We start from the raw sequence: 19,888 nt of genomic DNA on the forward strand, positions 1-19,888 counted from the left end.
AAATTACAAATCGAATATATTATGACATTTCTATGGAACTTTTTAGTAGTTCTCTATTTTCTGAAAACTGGGACGAAATTTTAAAAATTCAAACCACAGATACTGCTTATAACAGTTTTCTTCTGATATTCAAAAAACACTATGGTAAAGATTTCCCGGTGGTAACAAAAATTATTGAAACTAAAACATTTATAAACCCTTGGATTACACCAGGAATAATAAAATCATCAAAAAATAACAACAACAAAAAAACGATTGTATGAAGTGTTTCTGAAAAAAAGAACTTATGAAAATGAATTAAGGAATAAAAAATATAAAGGTCACATTGAACCAATTATAAAACTTTCAAAGAAGTTATACTATTCTGATCTAATAATAAAATTTAAAGACGATACTCAAAAAACATGGAAAGTCATTAAAGAAGTAATTGGAAAAAAACACTTAGGCTAAATGGTCTTCCGAAAAAATAGTCTTATTACAAAAGAATCTATAATTTCTAAAACATTTAATGAGGTGTTTGTCAATGCAGGTTTAAATTTAGCATCAAAATTAAAATACATTGAGTTTAACAAGGAGAAATACTTGTCTCCAAGCAAATCAATAATGGAAAATGCTAAGTTAACTGAAAAAGAGTTATTAGATGCTGTGCATTCATTAAAATTAAACAAAGCAAAAGGAATTGATAATGTTAGTAGTAATGTTGTAATTAAATGTATTTTCTATATTAAAAAAGTTCTTTTGCATATATTTAATTTTTCGTTTAAACAAGGAATTTTTCCGAAAAAACCTAAAATTGCAAGGGTAATACCCGTTTTTAAATCTGGAGATGATACTAATATTTTTAACTATAGACTTATTTCCATACTTCCTTGCATCTCAAAAGTACTAGAACGCATTATGTATAACAAATCATACTCATTTTTAGAAAAAAAAATAATTCTTTATAACAAACAATTTGGCTTGAAAACAGGGCACTCAACTAATCATGCCATTCTTCATCCCATTCATATTTTTTGTTTGCAGTTACAATTTTCTGTAGTTTTTTCATTTAGGATTTCTTTTTTGTTTAACAAAGCATTATTGTGACCTTTTATAATTCTTAATACAATTAAATTCTTAAATACAATTAAAGTTAGTTATAGTTGTACAAAAAATTTGGAAAGAACCCATAACCCTAACCCTGAGGCAGCACTCTCTTACGGGTTAGGCTATTTGATAGTAGATGTATGCACTAAAGCCCCTGGCAGCAGGCTATTTCAGTATGGCATCAGACTATGGCTAAATACAGATTTATAGTTGTTGCTATTTTTTTTATTTATGTTATTATTTCAGTCAACTTGCCTTTTTCACTATTTTTGACACTATTCGTTAAGTTATTATTATTATTATTTATTTGCCGTATATTAAAATTTACAATGAAATAAATCGTGTTAATAAATAAGAGAGCTGGAGCAAGCAGAAGACATAAACTGTCTTAGCATCGAGCCCCATTTTCATTGAAAAAATCGTCAGTTTATATACAAAAAAGAAAAGTAGCTAAGTACATAATAAGAATTTTACACATGTTAGTTACAATATAAATATTAATATAACATAAATATTAGTGTTGAAATATTACTCAATATATCAAAGATTAACAACAATATAAAAGTATTAAAGTTTTTTAACAAAAAAAATAAATAAATAAAAATAAAACTGCAACAAAAGAGAAGTAGTTTCAATAACTATTTTTTTAGATAATTTATATTATTTATGTATTTATTTTAAAAGAGATATTTTAAATCATAGTCATTTTGTAATAAGAGACTCTTAGATTCTTTCCTGAATTGTTCCAAAGAGATGTTTTGAATATTCTTTTTTTTTGTAATAAATTTTGAAAAGTGTTTCCATAAAAACGGTCCACGGTATTGGATTTGATAAGAACTTAGTTTTAAATTAGTTTTTGGTACAATAAAGTTGTTAATTGAAAATTTAGTAGGATACTTGTGCGAGATTCCACTAAAGTGAGACTGAAATACAATAGGAGAAAGCCCATGTTTTATTTTAAACATGAATTGTAGAACTTGGTGTATATTAAGTTTATAGATACTTAGGGCACCAAGCTTCCTTAAAAGAGGTTCGCAATGAAAAGTTCTGTGTGCACCAAATACAATTCTGCATGCGTGTTTTTGTTTACTATAAAGTTTTTTTAATTTACTTTAATTAGTACTACCCCATATAATACTACAGTAAGAGATAAAACTATGAATAAATGAAAAGAAGCAGTGTTAAGATATGGTTTAGTTTTATATAATATGGAAATATTTATTGAGATTTTATTTTCTATGTATTTTCTGTGTGGTTTCCATGACAAATTTTCATCTAGTATTACTCCTAAAAAATTAACAATTGGTTTCCTTTTAATAAATGTTTTGTTGACCCAAAGATTATGTAATTTTAGAGGAACATCATCACGTTTACTAGGTTTGGAGAACAAAATAAATTTAGTTTTTTCTACATTTAACGAAAGCCTATTTATTTTTACCAATTATTTGTTTAATTATGTTCCACGTTTTTTTAGTGTCGCCGTTGGTTTTTTCCAGCAACTTTGCTTAATAAATTTTTTTAGAGTATTTTTTTGTTTTTTTATATAAGTTTTTATAGTTTTTGTAGTTTATTTCATTTTTATATGTTTTATGCCTTAAATATTTAACATAAAGTTTTTGTTTTTTTTAGACGATTTTATTAGTCCCTTGGTCATCCAGGGGTTTAAGAGAGACTTGGATTTTATAATTGTTTTTTTAACAGGAAATGCTATGTCATACTGTTTACAGAATTGCGCTAAAAATAATTCATATGCATTATTCACTTCATGGGATTGTAAAATAAGATTGAAATCTATATTTTCTGCTAAAAGAGTTCGAAAATACAATAAGGAGTTTTCATTGATCTGTCGCGTTAAAATTGTAGAGTTCGAGGGGGGGGGGGGGGATTATTTTGGGTAATGTTATCAGTAATAAGGAATATTGGAAAGTGATCTGTTAAATCAGTTTTGATTATACCCGTTCCTAAACGATAGTTTTGAAAATTGTTAGTAACTATATTATCAAGTAATGACGATGTAGTCTTAGTTATTCTCGTTGACTTTATTTATTGTTGGTATTAGGTTATATTAGGTTAGAGTATCTAAAAAGTATTGAATATTTTTATTTGAAGCATAATTAAGCAAATTTAAGTTAAAATCACCAGCTAAGTAAATGTGTTTCCGTGTTAAACTAGTTTTGGTTAAAAAACTGCTCAAATAAGTTTTAAATTTTCTTAAACTACCAGATGGTTGTCTATAAATAGAACTAATTACAATATTTTTGGTGGTTTTTTTTATAATTTCTATGCGCAACGACTCATAATCTGTTTCATTAACATTAAGATCATTACGTAAAATAAAGTTAATTGATTTGTGGACAAAAATATTAACACCACCACCAGCGTAGTTAAAACGCGGTTGTTGAACTGACGCGCAATTATTTAATTCAAAATTCGAATTTTTTCCGTTGGTTTTAAGCCAAGTTTCCGTGATACAAATTATTTGAAATTCGTGGTTTAGTTGATACACTAAGAGTTTAAGATTTTCAAAGTTTTTGTTAATACTTCGAATGTTTACATTTAATATAGAGCTTAATATTTAATTTAATTTTTATAAGTAAAATTAACTAAACAAAGTATTATATAGAATGTAAAATAAAGTTGTAGTATATATAAATCTGTTACGAAAATAATATTTTACTTTAGTTCGCAGCCCAATCCCGAATGATCAACTTATCGTAGGAGGTGAATGCATATTTTCCAGCCGTTCGTTCAACTTTCATCTGATCCCGTAGAGCTTTCCTAATTGTGACAGTTTCGGCACAAAAATCTTCATTAATATAGATTCCATTTTTATAAGTAAAATTAATTAAACAAAGTATTATATAGAATGTAAAATAAAGTTGTAGTATATATAAATCTGTTACGAAAATAATATTTTACTTTTGTTCGCAGCCCAATCCCGAATGATCAACTTATCGTAGGAGGTGAACGCATATTTTCCAGCCGTTCGTTCAACTTTCATCTGATCCCGTAGAGCTTTCCTAATTGTGACAGTTTCGGCACAAAAATCTTCATAAATATAAATATTTTTACCTTTTAGTTGAGATTTTTTTTAGAAATTTAACTTTATCTTTATAACAGTTTTAATACAATTGTTCTTGGTTTTTTTAAATCTCTCTGACCAGTTCTCTGAGCTCTTTCAATCCTAATATTTGTTAACCCCAAATGCTCTTCAAAAACTTTACTGACTTTTAATTCGATGTCAATCCACGTTTCACCTTCGTTTTCTTTTAACCCGTCAACCCTTAAATTGTTTCTGCGAGATCTATCTCCATCATCCTTCATCTCTCTTAGTTTACTTTTTATTTTAAGATTATCATTTTGCTTTTCGATGTGAGATGTTTTTTTTTTCCCTAAGAAGTAATAGCTGTCTTAATTTTTTCTTCAAAAAGGTGTTCGTAAATATTTAAGCTTCTTTTGATTTCTTCTACGTCTTTTTCTATTATATTTATTTGTTTTGCATGATGATTAACCTTTAAATCTACTTTATCTAATCTATCGTATATAATTTTCGTGTTTGCGCTTAATATGTTTAACACGTTTTTTTCATGTTGCTTCATCATTTCGTCTATTTCTTTCTTAAATTCTTTAAATATTTTTTGTATTGCTTTTTTTACATGATCCATTGTAATAGCCATAATTAACCAATATGTCTTTATTTAAAAATATATATTTATGTATATTTTTTTATTTAAATAATTGCAAACAATTTAAAAAAAAAATAATTTTTTTTTTAAATTTTCAAAACAAACCCGCTGCAGAAACACGTCCGTTCACTTCCGTGTCAAAGTGTTTAGTGTTTTTTTATTGAAATTGTATTTTTATACAAGAGTATTTACATTAAATTAATTTGCGATACTATTCCTTTTTTTTGTTTTCGACACTATTCATTAAGTTCATTTGTGACAGTATTCCTTTTTTTGTTTTCGACACTATTCATTAAACTCCTTTGCGACATTATTCCTTATTCTGTTTTTCGACCATCAATAATGCGACAATTTGCGACATTATTCTTTTTTTACATTTTCGACAATAAAATTTGCGACATTAAAAATTTGCGACAATCAAAATTTTGCGACACTATTCCGCCACACCATTTTAATTTCTTGAACTTTAAAAAATTTATACACAAATACCCCATTCTGATCTATGCTTGGCGCAAAATGGGATCTGGAATGGAGCAAAATTAGGTCATGGGAAAAACTCGTCATATGGTAAGAACTCCTCACAATAAAGGCATGCTGTATTTTCATCTGTTGATTTTTTATTAAAGATTTACACTGTTTGGCTTCGGATATGTTGTTTTTGAGGTGAGATGGTTTATCTGTTGTTTGACTAATTTGGGCTTCGGATCTGTTATTTTTGATGTGAGGTGGTTTACCTGTTATTTTTTTCTATTTGGCTTCCAGTAATGCCTTTTTGTAAGATGAGGACTTTAAAATGATTGTTTTGCTATTTTAACGTCTTCATTTTATTGGTGTCTATTTTGCGACTGTTATAAAACCATGTGGAGAAACAGTAAAAAGCAGCAGTAGAGGCTTGAGTTCAGATGGCGGCAAAGGAAGAGACAGTATGAATAAGGAATGGCGGCAGGTGTTAAGACAGTACTCAATTTAAAGCAGGAACTGCGGTTTTAACAGTTATAAATTAAATATACAATTAAGTGAGAAACATATCTACCCCATTGTAGTGTGACACATTAAAATGCTTTCTAATCGAAACTGGATTGACTTTATTGTTAAATTTGTGGACAAAAGATATTATTTAGATACAATATAAACTTTAGTTCAAAGCTTTAACTATTATGTACCAGATTATCGTAATTTGAAAAAATTAGATAAAAGAAATGCGAAAAATTGTATTCACCTAGGTAACAATAATGCTGTGTGAAAAGTTGACCATGGCTCAAGATGGCGTCGTCTCGTATCACGTTACTTCAAATCCAATTATTTGCTATAGTTTTTAAAGCTCTGAAAGGAGTGTATTTGCAAAGCCCTATTTAATCCAAATACCCTGTTTTACTCCAGTTTCCCCAAATATGCGCATGCATTTCATTCAGTATATGAACCTGTAAGTATTAAAGTTTAGAAACCTGATACAAGTTATATTTTTCTAAAATTTATCATTGTTTTGAAGGGTATATTTTAATTTTAAACAGGTCTATGTGGTATCTTGTTAGAAATTAAAAATTGCTAAAACTTAAAATGTTTTTGATTGCATCTGATAATTTCTAGTTCTCAAAAATGTGATATGCAGCCGCATTCCAACTATAAGCGTTGCTATTAATTATAATTTTCATAACTTTTAAAACATAAAAAATTAAATAAAAGCAGAATGTTGGTCGTGTAGATAATATATTTTAAAAATTAGACCCCAGATCTCAAATGTATAATAAAATATGACTCAACAGAGATCAAGTATTTTTTGTTCAAAATTAAATTCAATAAATGTTATTGTTTACATATTTACATTTAAACAATGTTGAAATCTTAAAAAAAATTAAGCCGTCATAAAAATAACTACAACAGCTCGATACAAACAACACTGCCTTATTTTTAAAACTATTTACTGAAAAACTAGAAAATATAAAAAATCTTATTTTATTTTATAAAATTGGTTTTTATTTGTGCTTAAAAAAAAATTATTTTCAAAAAGGGGAAAAAAAAAGACCAAATAACTATAAAAAAAAATTCATAAAATGTGCGACATTTGTTTTTCATTCCAAAACAATAATAAAAAAAATATATATAAGTAATTATATATAAGTAATTGTATAGAAGTAATTTTATTTTAGTTTTCAGCAAACGCCAAAAAAAAATTGTAAAACGATAAAAGTAATATAAATATTTTTAAAAATGCAAATTTATCGAACTCAATTAACTTGTATTTAAAATTCAGTGACAGCATTAAAGAAAAAATTGTTCTATAAAAATACTATATACAGAAAATAATTAAAAATATATACTTTTTATTCAAAACATTTTCTCTTTTTATTAATAACATAATTTCTATTTATATATATATATATATATATATATATATATATATATATATATATATATATATATATATATATATATATATATATATATAAAATGACTGTATTAAAACATACATAAAAACTTCTGTTTCATAAAACTAAAATGCTTTTATAGGTTCTTCGTTCTTTGTGGAAGCCATCTATCTTTAAGCCCCCCAATTACTGTTCCAGGAGTTCTTTGGTACTCTTTGATCATATTAGAAATAGCATCTGCACACTAATAAATTAATGGTGAAACCATGTAGAAAATTAAATCAAAGAAACGAATTTTACATACATGATTTTAGAACTTACTAGGTCAGAAACTTCTTTAGGAGACATGTTAAGATCATATTCAATTTTAGGACCAAAGTATGTACTGAAAAAAACGATTAAAGTTTTTTAACAAAAATTAAATTTTACTTTTTATATACTCTTGAGTCCTTAATACAAGGGGTGTATGAAGGTGTGGGAATCAAAGGGAAGGGAGGGGAATTATTTTATGTTACAATTTTAGTATTTTTTATAAAAAATTTTAGTTTATAAATTCAAACTAATATTTTTTACAAAACACGCATAAAACTATTTAAATCTAGTGTGGCTTGCAGTCAAATGCGTATTTCTAACTGTTTTATAATAATTTCAACTGGATTTAATATGTTTATATAAGTTTTATACTTTGGTGAGAAATAAAAAAGCACATTTGGAAAATTTTCCAAAAATTAATAAACACGCTCCCCCCCCCTTTTATTAGGGACTCGAGAGTAAATACTTTTACATAAAAATATAAGAAGTTTTTAAGTATCATTGTAATAATTTTTGCATTATAGTATGTCACAATGTAATAGTGGTAGATTGGTTGCTTCATTAGCAAAAATGCCTAAGTTTGATTTTCTCCACATCCCTGGTAGTACAACTTGTTTCAACTTTTGCTCAACTTGTTTTTCTGCTTTGCTGCATTTATCAAGGCTTGTGTATTGGAGTTTAAGAGGATTAGAAAGGATTGCACACACACACTCTCTCTATGTATGTGTTTGTGTGTGTGTGTGTGTGTGTGTGTGTGTATGTATGTGTGTGTGTGTATATATATATATATAAGCCATCTGTCTTGGCTTCAGAACATGTTGAGTAAGGGTTTGGGCAGTATCTAACTATGAAGGTCATTTACTATACCCCCCCCCCCCCAAATATTTCTTTTTTCAAAACTAAAACTAATTTGTGCAATTGGTTATCAGTTTATTACATAATCTGGAGACAAAATAATTACTTGTATCATTTAATTAATTACTTACGTCATTTTCACTGGAAAACCACCATAGTATAAAACTAAAGGAATTTTGGTAGTTTCATATATTTTCTGAAATATGCCTAAAATAATTAAAAAGAAAATAAAAGAACTATTTCTTTTATTAATTATTTACTAGCAAACAAATTACAAACACACCATCAAAAGAATAAGCACACCAATCTTAAGGTGCGTAAAGGTTAAAACAAAATGAGAAAAAAATACAAAAATGGAGGAACCCTACAGGATAATTATGATAAGTAAACTTCAGAAGTTTGATGTTTGCAACATAATTTAGATTTGGCATGGAGTGAGCATTAGGGTGGATTTTTGTTGTTAAAAAAAAAAAAAAAAACTGTTTGAACTGGATGAAAATTAGGTGTTTAATTAATCAGGATTTATTATGGGAGAAGAGATAAGAAACCAAGTGAGCCAGAATTTGGAAATAAGCAAAGGAATGGAACAAGAATGCAAGCAACTACTAAGTTAACAGAAGACAAAAAAGACAAGTAATGAATAAAAGGCTTAAAAAATTGAAAATTGAAAAAATGTAGATGGGAGAGAATTTAAAAGCACAGAAATTTGAGAGAGAAAACTAGACGAAGACGAAGGTTTTTTGAACATGAAGGACGGTTACAGTACAAGAATGCAATTCTGCTGTATAATGAGTCACACATTGAATTTTGGTTAATCGAACAAGTGATAATAGCTTGCTTGAGTAGTAACTATGGTAGTATTTAAAGAAATAAGAGATGCAACCTTAAAATAATGGACAAAGGCTCAGGTTGGCAGGTAGAGCAGGACCAACAACATTTACGATTTGAATTTTGAATTGTGTTCAAAAATTAGAGGGCATTATTAAAAGAACTGGCCCAAATACAAGATCAGTATTAAATACGAAAACAAATGAGAAACTTATAAAGGTAGAGAATGGGATGAGGCAAAAATATCAGCCTAAGGGCCATCACAGAGAAGATCACAGAAAAAATCTCAGTCTACTTTAAGGTTTGCAGTAAAAAGTGAAATCATAGAGTGAATATGATGTAATTGTAGCAGTGCAAGATAAAAGTTTTAGTGAAATGAACAAGATAGAGTCAGAGACAAGGCACAAATCATAGAGTATTGTGTCTTGTCTCTTGTCTTCGATCATAGAATCATATTTTTACTTGCATGTACTGTAACGTAATGTTTATTTTTGTTTTCTTTTTATAGCGATTAATTAACATAATTAATTTTAAACTCTCCTTTGAGTCTCTGGTTTCTTTATTATTTTATCACAAAATTTAATTCTGTAATTTAATTCAATTTTGTTTTTTTAATTATAATTTTATTAAGTTTAAAAAAAAAAGGATGCGTTTGTGTGAGTTTTTCTTATATGTTTTGTACATACCCGTTGATGTGTATGTCTATATATAGGTGTTCATGGATATCTATGCATGTGTGCATATGTATATATATATGTGTGTGTCACGAAGGATATAACTATTTATCTCACACTATAAAAAAAATATTTTTAAAGTACAAACCCTGGAGAAGTTAATTCAAGAAGTTTTTTAAAAAGTACAGTCAATTTAAGAGATGGAGTTGTGAAATACTGTTTTGTAACATGGGGGTTGAATGCAGCCTACTAATTATAAGTTATCCAACAACCAATTTTTGAATTATAAAAGTTATCTACTTTTTGTAAAAATGGTTGAGCCATTTGGACACTATGTAAATTAAGAGAACTATGCGGAATATTTATGGGAATCGGAAAACCCAACCAATTACTGAAAACTCTGCAACTACCAAAAGCACAAAGAAAAGTCTAAACAAATTACCACAAAAACATCAAAACACTGAACTAGTTTAGTTCAATTTAAAATTCTACTAAAATTATGGTTTTTAGTATAGATCATGCTTCAATTTAAGGCAAAAATGAAGAAATTAAAATTACGAATTTTGATTATTATTATTTTTAACATTATTTGTTGGTTTTATCTGACCAATATCAGTTTCAATAAAATCAGTAGTAATTATAAACAGAAAGAAATTTATTCTTAAAGACTCTTTTAATGATAATGCCTATTTTCAAGATAATTTTAATCTGCATATATTTTCAAGATAATTTTAATCTGCAAAAATTTTCAAGATAATTTTAATCTGCATATATTTTCAAGATAATTTCAATCTGCATATATTTCAAGATAATGTTAATCTGCATATATTTAATAAAAAGAGAATTTAAAGAACTTGTTTTAAAATGATATCAATTATTAAATTAAATGATACTAAGCTTCATTTATTTATCACGTTTAATTTTAACGGTTCTTGGTGACAAGATCTAATGGTCTTCTTCGAGTGTCTGCGTTCTTTGTTTTGTTTATTAAATATTGTTAACATTTTACTCTTTTTAACGAATTTTCTACCTGTTATTTTATTACAAAAAACAAAAAAAATTATTATTTTTATATTCTAAAAAATAGAATGAAATTTTTAGAATATAAAAATAAGGTATTCTCAAATTCTCTGTGGTTATCACCAAAAAATTTAAAACATCAAAAATATTTTTACTTAAATTGTTTTGCTTTTGTAAAATAAATTTTAGCTTATGGCAACAAGGAAACGATAGGTATAATTTTTTAATTATTTTATATCGTTTATAACTGTTTTACCTAACTAAAAATTAAAAAAAAAAAAAGAGAAACTGATACATAATATAATTGTATGTCAAGGCCTTGTTTTTTCAGTGTTTCATTTCAAGTCACTTACCTTGAACACATTTTACAACTTTAAAACTTTCTCTGCTGTTTGTTGTAAAAACAGGGATAATTGGCTAAAAATAAAAGATAGTTCAAAGTTTTCTCAAACAAATTTAAATTTTATAAAACTTGAGGAGTTTCCAACACTTAACATGTACAAACTAAAAAATACAATATGATTGTTCATATTCTAAATCATCTTCTACCTTTTTTTTTTTTTTTTAAATCACACTTATGACTGAAAATATGATAAATTTGTTAAATTTTGCTGTAAGATATTTTAAATTTTTGGATAGAATTTTTAAAATTGTATATTTACCACACGAGATGCTAAAGCAACTTTTGCAAAACCTTGTCTATTGTTCCATTTTAAATCATATTCATCAGTTGCAAATATAGCTTCTCTAACACCTCCAGGTAAAATTGCAAGTAAATGCCCCTTCTATGAAAGCAACAAAATTCATAAATTTTAAAATCATCTTAAAAAATAAATAAATTGTAAAACCACCAAAATAACAAATAATTTTAAAACAAATAATTTTTAAAAATCAAATAGACTTTAAATTAATTTAAAATAATAATATTTTCCTACACGCAAAGTCCTCACACACTCTGTTGCTGGTCCTGTAAAACATCCAAATACTTCTAACAAATTTTTTAGTCCTATAAACACACACAAAAAAAAATACTATTGACATTGTCATGACTACAACACTGCTTTCACTTACACTTTATATGTTTTCAAAGTAAAATGAAATATTACCAGTAAAAAAATTAATTTTAAATAATAAAAAACCTGGTAATCTGAATAAAAAATGATCGACAACAACTTTTAAACGCCTTCTTTTACTAAGCTGGAGCTTAGCTAGAATATAATACACATCTATAGGTAGAGTTCCATGATAAATACACAAAAGTGCAGGGCCTTTATCTGGAATATTTTCTAGTCCAACAACATCATGTGCTAAATCACAAACAATACAAGAAAACAATAAAAAATACCCTAGTGATTATAACTCACATTAAACAAACTTGACTTATATTATTTTAAACTTGATTAGAAAGCCCTACCATGCCAATACTTTGCAAGAAGATTTATAAATGTGCAAACAGACAGTCTAGCACTATTCCAAAAATGTTCAGACCAAACTTCTCTATCTTTATAATGGCCTCTTCTTCTACTTTTGTGAGCATATAAAAAAACTGCTACCGCATAAAATAATATTAAAACAACCACAGGGATAAAAAACAATGTTATGACTCCAGTTAAAACATATGTATACCAGTCACCAACTATGCAAAGAAAAAATTCAAAAATTGCATTTAAATGCTGTGATTCCATCATTCTGTTTTTTTCTCAACTAAACCAAAAATCCTATATATAAAAAAAATTAAAAAAATATACAAAGATAAACTGCTATATAAAAATTAAATTGCAAAAAAATATTTATATAAATATTATATAACACACAAAATAAAATTATATATTTAAATCTAAAATCTACAGCTTGCTTCATATTTTATAATTATGTAAAAAATGTTAATCAAATATAAAAAAAACAGTGAAAATATTATTTTATGCCAAATATTTTTTTATTGATCAAATTTATTTAAAACAAACATAAATTGTTTTGTCTTATGCCACCCATCTTTTAAAATGCATATAGTAGATAAAAATGACTTAAAAACCGGTAACCTATAATTTGTCAATAAGATAACATAAAATGAATTGTTTTTGTTATCATAAAAATAAATCTCAAGTGTTATGCAAACATACTAAACCACACACAGACTCCATACATTACATCAAACATATCAGTGTGTAAACATTATGATACATATATCTATTGATAAAATATAAATTTATACTATTAAAAAAGTAATCTGTTGACACGAACTAACATGTCAAGACATGTATAAGTTTTGAAAAATTAAAAAATTAGTAATACAAACTAAATTTAATAGAGACACGAAGAAAACATAAATTAGAAGTTTTAACTATAAAAGCAAAAAACTTTTATAATAATTATAACAGAAAAAACTGTTAATTTTTTTTTTGTTGTATTAATAAAAGTAGTAAATTGTAGTAATAAAATTAAATTACAATAATGTATTCATTTTTAATTAAAAAACAAAAAATTATATCGAATTGTAATAACTACTAACCATCTGTGATGAAGCCATAAAGAAACACAGTGAGACATCTTGGATATTGGTTTCCTCCAATATTGGTCCCACGACTGTTTGTTTTTACTAAAAAGCTTTGGTTGAAATATTATTAATTTATCAGATTTTTGTACACACAATTTAAAATTTTAAGATTTATATAGAATTTTTGTGTAAACTCAATAAAAATTATTATTACATAATATATTTGGTTGTGTAATCTTTTTTTTATTATAAGAAATTAAGGATAAATTAAAAAAATGGTTCAGGAAAAAATATTTTTAAAAATAATAACCCTAAAGCAAAGTTAAAAATAGGTTGTCAAACAAACTGGATAAATAGGAAATTACTTTTCTACGCCATTACAACAAAAAACGAATACAAAATATTTATATTTAATATTAAATACAGCACTTTAACTTTAAGTTAAAGACGTTCACTAATTCATTAGTTCTGGATAAAAATTTCAAATAAGTCTTATTAGTTAAAAAAACTTAACTTAACTTTAACTTTAGAAATTAGATTGTTTTATTTTACAACATTACCCCTATTATAAAGGTAGAGTAACTATTAGTTTCGATTGTAATGCATTTAAAAGAAATAATTAAATGTAAAAATGCCTTTAAAATGGTCTTTTAAAAAATAAAGCACAATAAAAAAAGTTTTTATTATGCTTTAAAATGTCTTTTAAAAAATACTTTTTATTATGCCTTATTTTTAAAAAAAATTTTAATTTTCAATTACTTACTTTATTTAAAAATAAATAAATATTATTATTTTTAACTTAATCAAATAAAGGAGAATCCTAAAAGTCTAATTTGTAAATACAAACCTTTACCAACGAAATTAAAAGAAAAATTTAATAAAAAACTTTGTTTTTAAAATATATTTGATCCAGTGGAAAAGTATTTATATCCCGGTTATTAACAATATTCGAAATAATAAAATAGAAAAATGTTTCAGATTTTTTTCTCCTGGAGCCAAGAAGCGTAGGTCTCCCTTTTATTTCGACAAGTTTATTTATTTTAGTTTATATATTTAACAAAACACGTTGTTTGAGAATTGAAGTCAATAAGGAAAAATGTTTAAAAGTAATAAGAAATTTTGTTAAATTGTATATCAATATATAACGTATTTTTTTAGTTATATTAATTAAACAGTTATATTGTTTAAGACCGTCTAAGACCAGTGGTGGATTTAGACTTTTCGGGTCCCGGGCTATTTATTTTTTGACGCCTTTTTTGTGTGCCACAGCGTAAAAACTCACTAAAAAAAAAAAGGTCCTCAAAACTATTTTGGGGCCCCTATAATTGCGGGATCCGGGGCTATAGCCTCCGTAAGCCTACCCCCCCCCCCCCTCCTTAATCCAGCATTGTGTAAAAACAATATTCTAAAAAAATTAACTTAAAAAGTTTAATGATTTTTGGGCTTGCCTGCTCATAAATCATAAACTTAAATATCGCCCCCTCCTCATATTCCTACTAAATGGTCTGCATCCAAAGAATCAAAATACCTAAAACTCCCCCCCCCCCTCCTCACTAAATGGTCTGGATCCGCCCCTGATATATATATATGTATATATATATATATATATATATATATTATATATATATATATATATATATATATATATATATATATATATATATATATATATATATATATATATATCAGGGCCTGATATATATATATATATATATATATATATATATATATATATATATATATATATATATATATATATATATATATATATATATATATATATATATATATATATATATATATATATATATATATATATATATATATATATATATATATATATATATATATATATATATATATATATATATACAGCGGTGGCCAAAAATTTTTAACCTTAGTATAATTTTATTTTGGAAAAAGGTATCAAAAAATGAAAAACATTTTTAGAAAGAATTTTTATTGTATTTTATATTTATTATAAAAGAATTTACAATTTTTTTACAAAATAATGTTAAAAAATTAAAAAACTGACTAGTAAAAAATATAAATGGGAAAAAAAATTGGACAAAATTTTAAGACCAGTTTCAAAAATATTTCAAAAAGCAATAAAAAAATAACTTAGAAACGTGTCCTTCCTCCATTTGTTTTCAAGCACTCTTGTACTCGTTCTGGCATTGAATTCATTAAAGTTTTGATTACTTCATCAGACACATTTTTCAAATGATTAGAGATAGAAGATTTCAAATCTTCCAAATTGTAAAATTGTTCTTTACCAAGCTTGTGATCAAGCCACGACCATAAATTCTCAGTGGATTCAAGTCTGGACTATTGGCAGGCCATGGAAGCACTTGAATTTTATTAGAATTGAACCAATCGCTGACAACATGCGCTTTATGACACGGCGCATTATCTTGCTGGAAAATAAATCCATCTTGCAACTGCCAGGCCCAAATGCCTATTGAACCACTGCCTCGTTTTGTTCGTTTCAAAATGCACGATTCATCGAACCGTTCGCTTGGAAGTCTACGCAACATTACGCGACCTTTTCTGTTGTCTACCTCAACGTTTATTTCATCACTAAAGACCACACGGCTCCACTGATCTGTTGACCAATTTTTATGTAGTTTGCACCACTCTTTCCTGGCAAATTTTTGTTTTTTGTTTAAGCGTGGTTTTTTTGCAGCAGCACGCCATAAATAATTTAAATTGTGGAGGACCCTTCGCACAGTTCTAGGGCTTGCTTTCAGACCATTTGACAGTGTCCATTTCGTAGACAAGTCTAAAGATGATGCTTGTCTGTTTTCTTTCATTAATCTCACTAACAAGCGAACATCGCGGTCATTTGAAATTTTATTGCGTCCAGTCCTATGACGATCATTAATTGACCGGGTCTCTTTGTATCGTTGAATTATGTTAATAATGCAAGACCTTGTGAGACCTTCCGAGACCAATGTGAGACCTTCCGAGCTTTTCTGCTATTTTTCTGATGCTATAGCCTTCTTCTTTTAATACAAGAGCCGCGTATCTGTCTTTTTCTTTGATCTTTGCACGCATTTTTGCAATATTTTTATACCCTTATTGCAATTCAAAAAATAAATGTTTATTTGATATCGAAACTCAGGTTTCGACATTTTATTTAAAGCCAACGCAATTAAGACAGTTAAAAAAAAAAAAGGATTATTATTTTTAATAAGTGCAAATTAAAGTCTTGAAAGTTCTTGGTCGTTAAATTTTGTCCAATTTATTTAAAGAAGATTGATAAGTACTCATCAGTTTTATAATAAGTTAAACGCTATTTAAATAGAATTAGACTAAAAAAATTATAACACTTTAATCCGTATGTTTTATTTAACAAGATATTAAAAAAAAAATTTAATATGTCATTTAGAATCTTCTTAGTTTTAATTCAAAGATTAAGAAACCAACTAAAAAATGAGTGGTCTTTAATTTTTGGCCACCGCTGTATATATATATATATATATATATATATATATATATATATATATATATATATATATATATATATATATATATATATAGATCTTATTTATTCGACATAAAAAATTCAAAATATTTTTAAATTCAGGATCCGATTTTTTAACTTAATATTAAATACGAGTTTGTTGTATAAATAAAGGCTACGACACAAAACAGTGAACTGGGAGAGTTTTGTGTTTTTGAATGGTGTAATTAAGTTTCTTGTTTTCCTTTAGTAATATTTATTTTTATTTAAAAAATAGTTATTTATAAAATTGTATGGTGCTTGACCTAGTTTGTATTTTTGCATGAAAAATAGGGTTTAGTGTAAAATTTTTTTGCAAAATTTTGCAAAAAAATTTTAGTCATAGTCCTATATTTATCTCCTGTGGTCGCACACAATGAAGTTTTGTGCATCAAAGATCCAATAGCATAGTGGGTGTTTTATTTTACCAAAAATATTTAGCTTACAAGCTTAGCTTGCAGATACAGAAAGTGTGGCCGTGACTCAGTGGTTGGAAAGCTTGCTTTACAAATAAGAGATCCAGGGTTCAAAAGGAGCTCTGGATATATTTAGCGCCACCAATAAACGATGAGCGATCAAAACAAAAAAACAAACAAAAAAAAGGTGTTGTTAACCAAAACGTCTTTAAAAGTGTTTTTTTTTTTAAATTTTTGTTTATGCTAATGTTAGCTTTTTTTACAATAAATTTTAAAAAACTGAATGTTATTTATAGGTTTTATTTTTATTAAACTTCTATGAAATTTTGCTTCTTTTGAAATCCAATTTGATATACTTTTGGAGAGAAATATTTTTGAGTAATATATGGCACACACCATGTCGTCAAGTGACATTGCGTGAACTTTATTTTGAATTGAACGAAATAATCGTAATTTTCTTAATCAGAATTATAATGTTCATTGATTCCTACAACTGGCCAAATTTTTTTTTTTGTCATAACCCTAATGAAAATAATATATTTTTTTAATTATATAACCACGCAGCCTTGGCGCACGTACTTGTAGTTGCGGCTAATAACACAAATGCGTACTTGCCCAAGCTCTATTTGCGTATATGAGGTAGCTGTGCGTAAAAGAAAAATATATAAATTTAAAATTTTTTTAGCAAGCGTAAAATTATATTTTCTATTTTTAGCAAAGATTGAATTTGAAGGTTTCACTCAAATAAATAGCATTTTGTTTTTTTTATAACCCCAGACGACTTAATTTATTTAAACCGTTACGTTTGTTAATATACCTACAATACTTTGCTGATGTACCTATTATACTTTATCGATGTGCCCATAATACTTTGTTGATATATCTACAATACTTTGTTGATGTATCTACAATACTTTGTTGATATATCTATAATACTTTGTTGATGCTTTTTCAGCATCAGTGGAACAGTGGTTGACTAATAAGTTGTTATTTTTGTAGAGTTTAATAGTTTGACTTATAACAAGTTTGACATCTTGAACTATTTGAAGCAAAATAAACTATTTGAAGCAAAAGGGAGTTTCTTTTTTCTCTACACTCTGAAATAAAATCCGTTGAATACAACGGATTGAGTAACAGATCAATTCGTCATTATTGCACTAATGGATAATCCGCTAAATTAATGAATTAAAATTTTAACAGATTGAAGTCGGTTGATATTTGTTACTATACACATAAAATAGTTGTTAATTTTAGAATCTCTTTTTTTATTGCATAACTTAATAAAAATAAGAATTATCTTTCAAATGACTAATTACACTATTTTGCACGTAAGTTATGTCTAATAAAATGATTTCCAATGACGGCGTATTAGAGGTACTTTTTTCAGTTGAAATTTTACTTATATAGTCAAATACTTTTGCGATCCAAGGTGGTCCAATAATTTGAGACATAAAATACATTGTTTAAAATGTATAAAATCAATACAAATTTAATTTATAATCCGCGGATGTCCGCATAGTCTCTAATAATGATTTTTATAAGTTAAATGATGTATATATTTTATAAGTTAAATAATGATTTTATATGGCGATATCATTATATGTATTTTTCTAAATGGTTATGTAATAATTGGGTTTTAGTGAGATTAGTGTTACAAACTTGTTTTAATATTAATACATCTTAAAATACCTATTTATGAGATTTTGTAAATGTAAATCATATTTTTATGTAGTTAAAAGATAAAAAATACTAATATTTATTCATATATAATACAAGAAAACTTGAAGTTACCTATTTCTAATATTTTAGATGCAGCTGTAAATGGCATGAACTTAACTGCAAGTAATAAATTGTATAATATCATAAAGCATATTTGACAAAGGTGGTATATATGCAAAAACTTTAAAATTCTCTCTGAAGAGAATAGCAAACAATGGCTACAAAATGAACCGATGTTGGTTCAATTTGTAATTGATAGTAAGAATATTCTACTAACTGCTACCCTTGATAAAGATAACTCTGATCTTATCTAACTGTAGTATCTGGCAGACCTCAGGTAAACTTTGATACTTCAAGTAGTAAAACAAAGAAAAGAAATTTGGCGCCATTTGTTGCATCATTTTCATTTTCAGAACTGTTGTTTGCATCAGGTTGGGGGTCGTCAATACATTGAAATAAAGAAGTTAATATAATTATAAATATTGTTATTTTTATAATGTTAAGCATCAATGTGTATTAATATAGAATATCAATTGAATAATATATTCATAAATATAAGAACTATTTTGTTATACTAAAAAATCTTGCTTAATTTCTCTTTGAATGATATTAAAACGATAAACTAATAAAAACAAAATAATTGAAAAAAAATAAATAAAGAAAAGATAAAATAAAATTAAAAAAAAAAGTTTATGCTTCTATGTTATATACAAGATTATATCTAAATTTGTAACAACGTGGCTTGATGATAAGACCATGTTTTCTGCCAGCTCCTGTCGGAATTTACAAAACTTTATACAGTTATGTTTTAAAACATTGTAAGGCTTATTTCAAAGGAAGAAATAAATAAATAAACTCAATTCCACATATTAAACGCGTTGTTAAACAACAGTTACTTGACCTCAACATTACTGAAACAATCTCTAA

The 19,888-nt window shown here is 26.5% G+C and overlaps 1 protein-coding gene across 1 annotated transcript; it reads right to left on the reverse strand.

Moving 5' to 3' along the window:
• Positions 1-7,192: 7,192 nt before the first annotated feature.
• On the reverse strand, positions 7,193-14,340 carry LOC100214253 (DGAT1/2-independent enzyme synthesizing storage lipids). Its single transcript, XM_065814160.1, has 9 exons — positions 13,337-14,340; positions 12,242-12,545; positions 11,967-12,134; positions 11,763-11,833; positions 11,490-11,612; positions 11,181-11,244; positions 8,437-8,512; positions 7,460-7,523; positions 7,193-7,382 (listed from the first exon to the last, which is right to left on the reverse strand). Exons 2-9 carry the CDS (start codon positions 12,513-12,515, stop codon positions 7,275-7,277), a joined length of 948 nt encoding a protein of 315 aa, XP_065670232.1. The 5' UTR covers positions 12,516-12,545; positions 13,337-14,340; the 3' UTR covers positions 7,193-7,274.
• Between the last annotated feature and the right edge of the window lie 5,548 nt (positions 14,341-19,888).

Source organism: Hydra vulgaris, chromosome 12 (assembly GCF_038396675.1).
Source record: "Hydra vulgaris chromosome 12, alternate assembly HydraT2T_AEP".
NCBI classification, from domain to species: domain Eukaryota; kingdom Metazoa; phylum Cnidaria; class Hydrozoa; order Anthoathecata; family Hydridae; genus Hydra; species Hydra vulgaris.